Source organism: Balaenoptera acutorostrata, chromosome 1 (assembly GCF_949987535.1).
Source record: "Balaenoptera acutorostrata chromosome 1, mBalAcu1.1, whole genome shotgun sequence".
NCBI lineage: Eukaryota > Metazoa > Chordata > Mammalia > Artiodactyla > Balaenopteridae > Balaenoptera > Balaenoptera acutorostrata.
In genome coordinates this window covers 98,681,904-98,694,497 of record NC_080064.1, presented here as the reverse complement: position 1 = coordinate 98,694,497, position 12,594 = coordinate 98,681,904, and the positions used below count along the sequence as shown (strand labels likewise).

The 12,594-nt window shown below is 40.6% G+C and overlaps 1 protein-coding gene and 1 pseudogene across 1 annotated transcript; both read right to left on the bottom strand.

The window, feature by feature from the left end:
* Positions 1–958: 958 nt before the first annotated feature.
* On the bottom strand, positions 959–11,419 carry LOC103010140 (pepsin B-like). The gene is given in 4 exon segments (XM_028163338.1): positions 959–1,062; positions 1,065–1,148; positions 10,676–10,836; positions 11,364–11,419. Coding segments are annotated over 4 exon segments (405 nt in total).
* On the bottom strand, positions 3,704–4,590 carry LOC103021097 (proteasome subunit alpha type-3-like; annotated as a pseudogene).
* Positions 11,420–12,594: the final 1,175 nt, after the last annotated feature.

Below are 12,594 nucleotides of genomic sequence, written 5' to 3'. Positions count from 1 at the left end.
GGTTTGCAGTTCTTCTTGCTTCTGCTGTCTGCCCTCTGGTGGATGAGGCTATCTAAAATGCTTATGCAAGTTTCCTGATGGGAGGGACTGTTGGTGGGTAGAGCTGACTGTTGCTCTGGTGGGCAGAGCTCAGTAAAACTTTAATCTGCTTGTCTGCTGATGGGTGGGGCTGGGTTCCCTCCCTGTTGGTTGTTTGGCCTGAGGTGACTCAACACTGGATCCTATCCAGCTAATTGGTGGGGCTAATGGTGCACTCTGGGAGCACTCATGCCAAGGAATACTTCCCAGAACTACTGCTGCCAGCGTCCTTGTCCTCATGGTGAGCCACAGCCTCTCCCTGTCTCTGCAGGAGATTCTCCAATACTAGCAGGTAGGTCGGGTTCAGTCTCTTATGGGGTCACTGCTCCTTCCCCTGGGTCCTGATGTGCACACTATTTTTGTGTGACCTCCAAGAGTGGAGTCTCTGTTTCCCCCAGTCCTGTCGAAGTGCTGCAATCAAACCCCACTAGCCTTCAAAGTCTCATTCTCTAGGAATTCCTCCTCATGCTGTTGGACCCCAGGTTGGGAAGCCTGACGTGGGGCTCAGAACCTTCACTCCAGTGGGTGGGCTTCTGTGGTATAAGTGTTCTGCAGTTTGTGAGTCACCCACCCAGCAGTTATGGGATTTGATTTTATTGTGATTGCTCTCCTCCTACTGTCTCATTGTGGCTTCTCCTTTGTCTTTGGATGTAAGACATCTTTTTTGGTGAGTTCCAGTGTCTTCGTGTTGATGATTGTTCAGCAGTTAGTTGTGATTCCAGTGCTCTCCAGAGGGACTGAGTGCCCGTCCTTCTACTCTGCCATCTTGAACCAATCCCCAGGACTTCTCAAATGTAGACCAATGGCAAGATTTCCAGATGTTTTAACTTAAGGAGCATGAGATAATGTTTATGCACCAAGAACTCTGGACTTGGCGTTATCAGCCTGTGCTTAATTCAGATGGTGCCCCTCCTTCTGCTCCCATCCAGGAGGTGGTAGTGATAGTGGTATACTCACAGTAAGCCTGGGTCTGGCAGTAGGTAGAGGCACCCATAGGTTGGAGGAGCCCATGTCAAAGAGGACCAGGAAATTTTGGGGTGGTGTCCTAATGTTGATATCCCCAAAATAGACTGAAAAGAAAGTTTTATCACCCTCATTAAGCAACCAAGCCTTGTCCTAAGGATGGGGAAGAATTTGGCCCACTGGAAGCCATATTTTGCCCAAATGATTTCCTTGAGGAATAAGAGACTTCTCTCTCAAGTTCGTCTTTCCACCTGGAGCCAGTTGATCTCAATATTCTACTTTTGTGTCCCTAATTGAAAACCTTTGACCAGCTGAGACTTAGTCTGGAAAGACAATATCCTCTTTTATTTATTTTATTTTATTTTTTAAATTTCTATTTTATTGCTTTCCTTTCCATTATCAATATTCTGAAAGAAAAATTAATAATCATCATAATGTCCAAAAGGTGAACAGGAAAAATATAAACACATGTATAACTTGCCAGTTCAGAAATTAGGAATTAACTAAACAATGACATGTATTTTTCATAAGAACTCATATATTCATGATCCTGAAAACAGTTGACCATAAATATTTTACACAGAATTTTCTTTTCTCCTCTGTCCTTTGTAAGTTTTGTGTATTTTGTCCAGAGTCCTTAGTCTGACCAAGAAAAAAACAGTGATTAGTTAACTCTATTTTGGCAAAAATCCTAGGGTATTTTTTTTAAACATCTTTATTGGAGTATAATTGTTTTACAATATTTGTGTGTTAGTTTCTGCTTTATAAAAAAGTGAATCAGTTATACATATAAATATGTTCCCATATCTCTTCGCTCTTGCGTCTCCCTCCTCCCCACCCTCCCTATCCCACCATCTAGGTGGTCACAAAGCACTGAGCTGATCTCCCTGTGCTATGCGACTGCTTCCCATTAGCTATCTATTTTACGGTTGGTAGTGTATATATGTCCATGCCACTCTCTCACTTTGTCCCAGCATACCCTTCCCCCTCCCCATATCCTCAAGTCCATTCTCTAGTAGGTCTGTGTCTTTATTCCCGTCTTGCCCTTAGGTTGTTCATGACCATTTTTTTTTCTTAGCTTCCATATATATGTGTTAGCATACGGTATTTGTTTTTCTCTTTCTAACTTACTTCACTCTGTATGACAGACTCTAGGTCCATCCACCTCACTACAAATAACTCAATTTCGTTTCTTTTTAAGGCTGAGTAATATTCCATTGTATATATGTGCCACATCTTCTTTATTCATTCATCTGTTGATGAACACTTAGGTTGCTTCCATGTCCTGGCTACTGTAAATAGAGAAGCAATGAATATTTTGGTACATGACTCTTTCTGAAATATGGTTTTCTCAGGGTATATGCCAGTAGTGAGATTGCTGGGTTGTATGGTAGTTCTATTTCTAGTTTTTTAAGGAACCTCCATACTGTTCTCCATAGTGGCTGTATCAATTTATGTTCCCACCAACCATGCAAGAGTGTTCCCTTTTCTCCACACCCTCTCCAGCATTTATTGTTTCTAGATTTTTTGATGATGGCCATTCTGACCGGTGTGAGATGATATCACATTGTACTTTTGACTTGCATTTCTCTAATGATTAGTGATGTTGAGCATTCTTTCATGTGTTTGTTGCCAATCTGTATATCTTCTTTGGAGAAATGTCTATTTAGGTCTTCTGCTCATTTTTGGATTGGGTTGTTTGTGTTTTTGATATTGAGCTGCATGAGCTGCTTGTAAATTTTAGAGATTAATCCTTTGTCAGTTGCTTCATTTGCAAATATTTTCTCTCATTCTGAGGGTTGTCTTTTGGTCTTGTTTATGGTTTCCTTTGCTGTGCAAAAGCTTTCAGTTTTCATTAGGTCCCATTTGTTTATTTTTGTTTTTATTTCCATTTCTCTAGGAGGTGGGTCAAAAAGGATCTTAATGTGATTTATGTCATAGCGTGTTCTGCCTATGTTTTCCTCTAAGAGTTTGATAGTGTCTGGATTTACATTTAGGTCTTTAATCCATTTTGAGTTTATTTTTGTGTATGGTGTTAAGGAGTTTTCTAATTTCATACGTTTACATGTGCCTGTCCAGTTTTCCCACCTCCACTTATTGAAGAGGCTGTCTTTTCTCCACTGTATATTCTTGCCTCCTTTATCAAAGATAAGGTGATGATATGTGCATGGGTTTATTTCTGGGCTTTCTATCCTGTTGCATTGATCTATATTTCTGTTTTTGTGCCAGTACCATATTGTCTTGATTACTGTAGCTTTGTAGTATAGTCTGAAGTCAGGGAGCCTGATTCCTCCACCTCTGTTTTGCTTTCTCAGGATTGCTTTGGCTATTCGGGGTCTTTTTTGTTTCCATACAAATTGTGAAATTTTTGGTTCTAATTCTGTGAAAAATGCCAGTGGTAGTTTGATAGAGATTGCATTGAATCTGTAGATTGCTTTGGGTAGTAGAGTCATTTCCACAATGTTGATTCTTCCAATCCAAGAACATGGTATGTCTCTCCATCTATTTGTATCATCCTTAATTTCTTTCATCAGTGTCATAATTTTCTGAATACAGGTCTTTTGTCTCCTTAGGTAGGTTTATTCCTAGGTATTTTAGCCTTTTTATTGTAACGGTAAATGGGAGTGTTTCCTTTTTTTTTTTTTTTTTACAAACAAAGATTTAATGAAAGTTGGTCAGTGGGTATGTATTAATCCAAAGGGCTAAATAGTTAAATAGAAGTAAATAAAGTAAATGTTACATGTCATCATCATCTGATTCGTCTTCTTCCTTCAAAGATTCCTTAACATATTTCTCTGTCTCTTCCATTATATCTTTTGGAACAATTTCATGTCTTCCATTAGTTATTTCACCAACCCAGCTGAGCTCTAGTTCAAAAGCTTTATCCTTAACTTCATCATGTACTATGTAAATTATTTTTGCAACTTCTTTAACAACATCATGGCAGGTCATTTCTTTCATCTGAAGCTTTTTGATTTCTGTCTTTGCAGTTTGTCTGGCTTTGCCAATGGCACAGGCCCAATAACCATATGAAACACCAGATAGGTCAATCATGTAGAGTTGTGCACCATCATTCACACTGTAAGACCCTAACATGAAACTGCAGCCAAAAGGTCTAACAGCAATGTAGAGTGTATAGGCATGTACATACATGGCCACTCTGTCTGCAAGATGTTTTAGTGGAATGTTATATCCAAAGCTAGATCTAAAGTTGGAAGCCTCTTCTCTCACAATGTCTGCTAAAGAATGAGCACCTGCCAACAAACCTGCTACTGCCATTTCGACATGCCAATCAACATTAAAAAGTCATTTGTTAGAACCTTCTTCATAAAGTTTAGAAAGGACTAATTTTTCTACCCCAAAGACAATGCCGTCTTTATATCTGATTCCAATAGCTACTATTGTCCACAGCCTTCATAGCATACTCAACTAGAAAAACTCTTCCATCAGGAGAGAATGTAGAGGCTGACAGGTCATACCCGGTGCCAATTGAGCTCATCGTGCTAAAAACCACTGGGACGCCTAGGTCTTCAGGGTCTAAAACAATCCCCCTACCTGGGAGTGTTTTCTTAATTTCACTTTCAGATTTTTCATCATTAGTGTATAAGAATGCTGTATATTTCTGTGCATTAATTTTGTATCCTGCTACTTTACCAAATTCATTGATTAGCTCTAGTAGTTTTCTGGTAGCATCTTTAGGACTCTCTATGTATAGTATCATGTCATCTGCAAACAGTGACAGCTTTACCTCTTCTCTTCTGATTTGGATTCCTTTTATTTCTTTTTCTTCTCTGATTGCTGTGGCTAACACTTCCAAAACTATGTTGAATAATAGTGGTGAGAGTGGGAAACATTGTCTTGTTCCTGATCTTAATGGAAATGGTTTCAGTTTTTCACCACTGTGGTCAATGTTGGCTGTCGGTTTGTCATATATGACCTTTACTATGTTGAGGTAAGTTCCTTCTATGCCTACTTTCTGGAGGGTTTTTGTCATAAATCGGTGTTGGATTTTGTCAAAAGGTTTCTCTGCGTCTATTGAGAAGATCATATGGTTTTTCTCCTTCAATTTATTAATATGGTGCATCACATTGATTGATTTGCGTATATGAAGAATCCTTGCATTCCTGGGATAAACCCCACTTGATCATGGTGTATGATCCTTTTAATGTGCTGTTGGATTCTGTTTGCTAGTATTCTGTTGAGGATTTTTGCACCTATGTTCATCAGTGTTATTGGCCTGTAGTTTTCTTTTTTTGTGATATCTTTGTCTGGTTTTGGTATCAGGATGATGGTGGCCTTGTAGAATGAGTTTGGGAGTGATCCTCCCTCTGCTATATTTTGGAACAGTTTGAGAAGGATAGGTGTTTGCTCTTCTCTAAATGTTTGATAGAATTCGCCTGTGAAACCATCTGGTCCTGGGCTTTTCTTTGTTGGAAGATTTTTAATCACAGTTTCAATTTCAGTGCTTGTGACTGGTCTGTTCATATTTTCTATTTCTTTCTGGTTCAGCCTCAGAAGGTTGTGCATTTCTAAGAATTTGTCCATTTCTTCCAGGTTGTCCATTTTATTGGCATAGAGTTGCTTGTAGTAATCTCTCATGATCCTATGTATTTCTGCAGTGTCAGTTGTTACTTCTCCTTTTTCATTTCTAATTCTATTGATTTGAGTCTTCTCCCTTTTTCTCTTGATGAGTCTGGCTAATGGTTTATCAATTTTGTTTATCTTCTTAAAGAACGAGCTTTTAGTTTTATTGATCTTTGCTATCGTTTCCTTCATTTCATTTTCATTTGTTTCTGATCTCACCTTTATGATTTCTTTCCTTCTGCTAACTTTGGGATTTTTTGTTCTTCATTCTCTAATTGTTTTAGGTGTAAGGTTAGGTTGTTTATTTGAGATGTTTCTTGTTTCTTAAGGTAGGATTGTATTGCTATAAACTTCCCTCTTAGAAATGCTTTTGCTGCATCCCATAGGTTTTGGGTCGTCATGTTTTCATTGTCATTTGTTTCTAGGTATTTTTTAATTTCCTCCTTGATTTCTTCAGAGATCTGTTGGTTATTAAGTAGTGATTTGTGTAGCCTCCATGTGTTTGTATTTTTTACAGATTTTTTCCTGTAATTGATATCTAGTCTCATAGCGTTGTGGTCAGAAAAGATACTTGATATGATTTCAATTCTCTTAAATTTAACAAGGCTGGACTTTTGACCCAAGATATGATCTATCCTGGGGAATGTTCCACGAGCACTTGAGAAGAAAGTGTATTCTGATGTTTTTGGATAGAATGTCCTATAAATATCAATTAAGTCCATCTTGTTTGAGGTATCATTTAAAGCTTGTGTTTCCTTATTTATTTTCATTTTGGATGATCTGTCCATTGGTGAAAGTGGGGTTTTTAGTCCCCTACTCTGATTGTGTTACTGATGATTTCCCCTTTTATGGCTGTTAGCATTTGCCTTATGTATTGAGGTGCTCCTATGTTGGGTGCATAAATATTTACAATTTTTATATCTTCTTCTTGGATCAATCCCTTGATCATTATGTAGTGTCCTTCTTTGTCTCTTGTAATAGTCTTTATTTTATAGTTTATTTTGTCTGATATGAGAATTGCTACTCCAGCTTTCTTTTGATTTCCATTTGCATGGAATATCTTTTTCCATCCCCTCACTTTCAGTCTGTTTGTGTCCCTAAGTCTGAAGTGAGTCTCTTGTAGACAGCATATATACGAGTCTTGTTTTGGATCCATTCAGCCAGTCTATGTCGTTTGGTTAGCACATTTAATCCATTTACATTTAAGGTAATTATCGATATGTATGTTCCTATTACCATTTTCTTAATTGTTTTAGGTTTGTTACTGTAGGTCTTTTCCTTCTCTTGTATTTCCTGCCTAGAGAAGTTCCTTTAGCATTTGTTGTAAAGCTGGTTTGGTGGTGCTGAATTCTCTTAGCTTTTGCTTGTCTGTAAATGTTTTAATTTCTCCATCAAATCTGAATGAGATCCTTGCTGGGTAGAGTAATCTTGGTTGTAGTTTTTTCTCCTTCATCACTTTAAATATGTCCTGCCACTGCCTTCTGGCTTGCAGAGTTTCTGCTGAAAGATCAGCAGTTTACCTTATGGGGATTTCCTTGTGTGTTATTTGTTGTTTCTCCCTTGCTGCTTTTAATATTTTTTCTTTGTATTTATTTTTTTGATAGTTTGATTAATATGTTTCTTGGCATGTTTCTCCTTAGGTTTATCCTGTATGGGACTCTCTGTTCTTTCTGGACTTGATTAACTATTTCCTTTCCCATATTAGGGAAGTTTTCATCTATAATCTCTTCAAATATTTCCTCAGTTCCTTTCTTTTTCTCTTCTTCTTCTGGGACCCCTATAATTCGAATTCTGGTGTGTTTAATGTTGTCCTAGAGGTCTCTAAGAGTGTCCTCAATTCTTTTCATTCTTTTTTCTTTATTCTGCTCTGCAATAGTTATTTCCACTATTTTATCTTTCAGGTCACTTATCCGTTCCTCTGCCTCAGTTATTCTGCTATTGATCCCTTCTGGAGAATTTTTAATTTCATTTATTGTGTTGTTCATCACTGTTTGTTTGTTCTTTAGTTCTTCTAGGTCCTGTTAAAAGTTTCTTGTATTTTCTCTATTCTATTTCCAAGATTTTGGATCATCTTTACTATCATTATTCTCAATTCTTTTACAGGTAGACTGCCTATTTCCTCTTCATTTGTTTGTTCTGGTGGGTTTTTGCCTTGCTCCTTCATCTTCTGTGTGTTTTTCTGTCTTCTCATTTTACTTAACTTACTGTGTTTGGGGTCTCCTTTTCACAGGCTGCAGGTTCATAGTTCCTGTTGTTTTTGATGTCTGTCCCCAGTGGCTATGTTGGTTCAGTGGGTTGTGTAGGCTTCCTGGTGGAAGGGACTAGTCCCTGTGTTCTGGTGGATGAGGCTGGACCTTGTTTTTCTAGTGTGTAGGTGCACGTCTGGTGGTGTGTTTTGGGGTGTCTAGAGCCTTATTATGATTTTAGGCAGCCTCTCTGCTAATGGATGGTGTTGTGTTCCTGTCTTGTTAGTTGTTTGGCCTAAGGTGTCCAGCACTGTAGCTTGCTGGTCGTTGAGTGAAGCTGGGTCTTGGCATTGAGATGGAGATCTCTGGGAGATTTTCGCTCATTGATATTTCATGGAGCTGGGAGGTCTCTTGTAGACCAGTGTCCTGAAGTTGGCTCTCCCACCTCAGAGGCACAGACCTGATGCCTGGCTGGAGTCTTTCATCCTCACGGCTCAGAATAAAAGGGAGAAAAAATAGAAAGAAAGAAGATAAAATAATATAAAGTTATTAAAATAAAAAATATAAAATAATTATTAAGGAAAAAATTTTAAAAAGTAATAAAAAAAAAAAAAGGACAGACAGAACCCTAGGACAAATGGTAAAAGCTAAGCTATACAGACAAAATCACACACAGAAGCATACACATACACACTCACAAAAAGAGAAAAAGGGAAAAAATATATATATGTATCTTTTCTCCCAAAGTCCACCTCCCCAATATGAGATGATTCGTTGTCTATTCAGGCATTCCACAGATGCAGGGTACATCAAGTTGACTGTGGAGATTTAATCCTCTGCTCCTGAGGCTGTTGGGAGAAATTTCGCTTTCTCTTCTTTGTTCGCACAGCTCCCAGATTTCAGCTTTGGATTTGGCCCTGCCTCTGCGTGTAGGTCGCCTGAGGGCGTCTGTTCTTCACTCAGACTGGACGGGGTTAAAGGAGCAGCTGATTCGGGAGCTCTGGCTCACTCAGGCTGGGGGGAGGGAGGGGTAGAATGCGGGATGAGCCTGCCGGCAGAGGCCAGTGTGACCTTGCAACAGCCTGAGGTGCGCCGTGTGTTCTCCCAATGAAGTTGTCCCTGGATCACGGGACCCTGGCAGTGGCGGGCTGAACAGGCTCCCGGGAGGGGAGGTGTAAATAGTGACCTGTGCTTGCACACAGGCTTCTTGGTGGCTGCAGCAGCAGCCTTAGCGTCTCATGCCCGTCTCTGGTGTCCGTGCTGATAGCCACGGCTCACGCCTGTCTCTGGAGCTCCTTTAAGTGGCGCTGTTAATCTCCTCTCCTCATGCACCAGGAAACAAAGAGGCAAGAAAAAGTCTCTTGCCTCTTTGGCAGCCCCAGACATTTTCCCGGACTCCCTCCCGGCTAGCTGTGGCACACTAGCCCCCTTCAGGCTGTGTTCATGCAGCCAACCCCAGCCCTCTCCCTGGGATCCAACCGAAGCCTGAGCCTCAGCTCCCAGCCCCTGCCCGCCCCAGCGGGTGAGGAGACAAGCCTCTCAGGCTGGTGAGTGCTGGTCGGCACCAATCCTCTGTGCGGGAGTCTCTCCGCTTTGCCCTCCGCACCCCTGTTGCTGTGCTCTCCTCTGTAGCTCCGAAGCTCCCCCCCTCCGCCACCCACAGTCACCGCCTGCGAAGGGGCTTCCTAGTGTGTGGAAACCTTTCCTCCTTCACAGCTCCCTCCCACTGGTGCAGGTCCTGTCCCTATTCTTTTGTCTCTGTTTTTTCTTTTTTCTTTTGCCCTACCCAGGTACGTGGGGAGTTTCTTGCCTTTTGGGAGGTCTGAGGTCTTCTGCCAGCGTTCAGTAGGTGTTCTGTGGGAGTTGTTCCACATGTAGATATATTTCTGATGTATTTGTGGAGAGGAAGGTGATCTCCGCGTCTTACTCCTCCGCCATCTTGAAGCTCCTCCCCCAATATCCTCTTTTAAATGTGTTTTCTGCCTTGTAATAAGGTGATACCTCCATGGATTTACCATGCTCTGCCAGAGTACCCAAAGATGGAGAAGAATCACTTTTCCCTCTTTTCCCAGTGTCTATCCATGCTCCCACTTCACACACACACACACACACAAACACACACACATATTTGCACACACACTCGTTTCCCCTTCATTTCTAGTGTTAGATACTCCCACTACTGTTCTCCTCTCTCCTGGTCATATACTTGCAAAGAGTTCTTGGAAGTCTAAAGTGAGAGGTAGCATGGAAAGCAAGAAGAAAATTTCACTGAGAGGTAGTTTAAGTTCTAAATGGATTTGTGTCAGCCATGTCATTTACCTGCTTCCAGTTCCTCTATCTGTAAAACGTGGTAGTTGAAATAGGAGATCCCTAACGTGGCTTCCAGCTCTAGACTCTATGTAACATTTCACTAAGGACAGTCCATAGGACACCAGTACGTTGTGATGCCCTGAGCAGTTACTGTAGCCTCAAGACCATTCAAGTATTTGCTGTGGTCACCTGTGTGTCTTTCCAGAAAAGGGAGATATATAGTGTCTGGAGCCACTGGAGATTTTGTCCAGTGGCTTGCATGTGTTTTCCTTCTTTCCCCTGCAACTCATTGCTAGGACCTCCTTTGGATCTCTCAATCAGCTTGAACATTCCCTCTATGAATCCCTTAACCATATAAATGGGACTTTGGGAAGCAGGAAGGAAAAAGAACTACTATACTATTAGCACCAACTCATAACTCTTTCAGATAGTTTCCATAGGAAAGTGAGACTTAGGTTCTGTAACTAGTCCAAAATCAGAGCTAATAAGAAGTATAAATGAGTATTTAAGAATGGTTATTAGCCAAGGGTCATGGACACCACCTCCCAATTCACTCACATCCAAGTAGTTGGTGAAGGGCTCATAAGCAACAGCAATATTATTGAAATGATACTTGGCAGCTGGATTAACCTTTGGGTGTTTTTTAAGGAATTTCTCCATTACACCCTGCTCCTCCATCACCTTGCAGATAGACTTTCCTTTCCTCAGCATGATTCTGCAGAGAATATGGTAAACAAAAAGAATGAGCTTCACCTTGTCCCATTACAACAATTCCTTCAATGACCTGACCTGGAGTTTTCAAACCTCTTCAGTACTCTGCTAAAGACGAGCCTCTTATAGGAAATCCTCCCAGATTTTAGCAACTTCTGATCTCCACAGTTACTCCAGCATTCCCAGCATGGAAATACACTATTCCATATATTTGGGTTTTGTACTTATATATTGTTTCCAGAGAAGAAATGTCTGTTTCTTCCCAGACCCTCCTATAAGCTGAGGCAGGGATCGTGTATCCTTCATTCTTAAGCAAAAAATACACCCAACTCACTCCTACACACACACATCCATCCATCCATCCATCCATCCATTTAAGTCTTGGCCCCCAGCAGGTTTTCACTTTATGGTATCAAGAAACAATCTGACTGCCTTTCGAAGAGATGTACAGATGGATTACTTTGCTCTTCTCTGGCTTGTCATTCTCTTTAAAGACTGGAATTCACAATGAGCCTGAATCCCAATACAAACCTTTCCACACCCTCTGAGAGGTGTAGACAAACCAGGACCAAGACAAGAATCTTCATGGTGACAATTTTTCACTGTCCACCAACACACAAGACACAGTGGCAGACCCAAGGGTTAGGATACACAGAAGGAAGTTGAGTCTCTCTCTCCTCTCTCTGCACTTTTAAAAAATTTTTATTTTTATTTTTGGCTGCATTGGGTCTTCGTTGCTGTGCACGGGCTTTCTCTAGTTGTGGCAAGTGGGAGCTTCTCTTCATTGCGGTGCACAGGGTTCTCATTGTGGTGGCTTCTTTTGTGGTGGAGCATGGGCTCTAGGCATGTGGCTTCAATAGTTGTGGCACATGGGCTCAGTAGTTGTGGCTTGCAGGCTCTAGAGCACAGGCTCAGTAGTTGTGGATCATGGGCTTAGTTGCTCCACAGCATGTGGGATCTTCCTGGGCCAGGGCTTGAACCCGTGTCCCCTGCATTGGCAGGCGGATTCTTAACCACTGAACCACCATGGAAGCCCTCTCCCTGCACATTTAATCTCTAGGCACATGAGCTTTCCTATCTTTGTACCAGCTTGTGTCCCTACACAAGCTAATAATCTGTTTGTTTTTCCCTCTGGCAAGTATCAAGTACTTTAATGTTCATTTTGTAGCCAATTTAAAAGGCAATCAGTGGCTTTGCTGATGGAATATAAATATTAGGATGTGATAACTAACGTAAAATGCACTGGGGACAAAGAATCCTGGTGCCCCTGTCTACACAGAAATGGCTGCTGGCAACTTTTGCCAGAAGAGTAGAACAATTTGCTCTTTGGCTCCAGAAGGCATGTGATTTTTGAGATTTACAATCTACTCTCTACTTCTTCTTTCCCTCTCTCTTCCTCTGATCACTCTCATCTAGCCATCCATATGTGATTATTATAGTCTATGACAATCTGATCTTTATTTTCAAATTATTAGTTCAGAAATTAGCCAATATTTATGGAAGGACTACTCACCTCTGTACTAAGCTCTGGCACACAAAGATAATTAAGAAATGATCCTTGCATGTAAATGTCTGCATTCTTTTAAAAATTTTTTTTTATATTGAAGTATAGTTGATTTACAATGTTGCGTTAGTTTCAGGTGTACAGCAAATGATTGTTATATGTATTCATATATCTGTTCTTTTTCAAATTCTTTTCACATATAGGTTATTACAGAGTATTGAGTATAGTTCCCTGTGCTACAAGGTAGGTCCTTGTTGA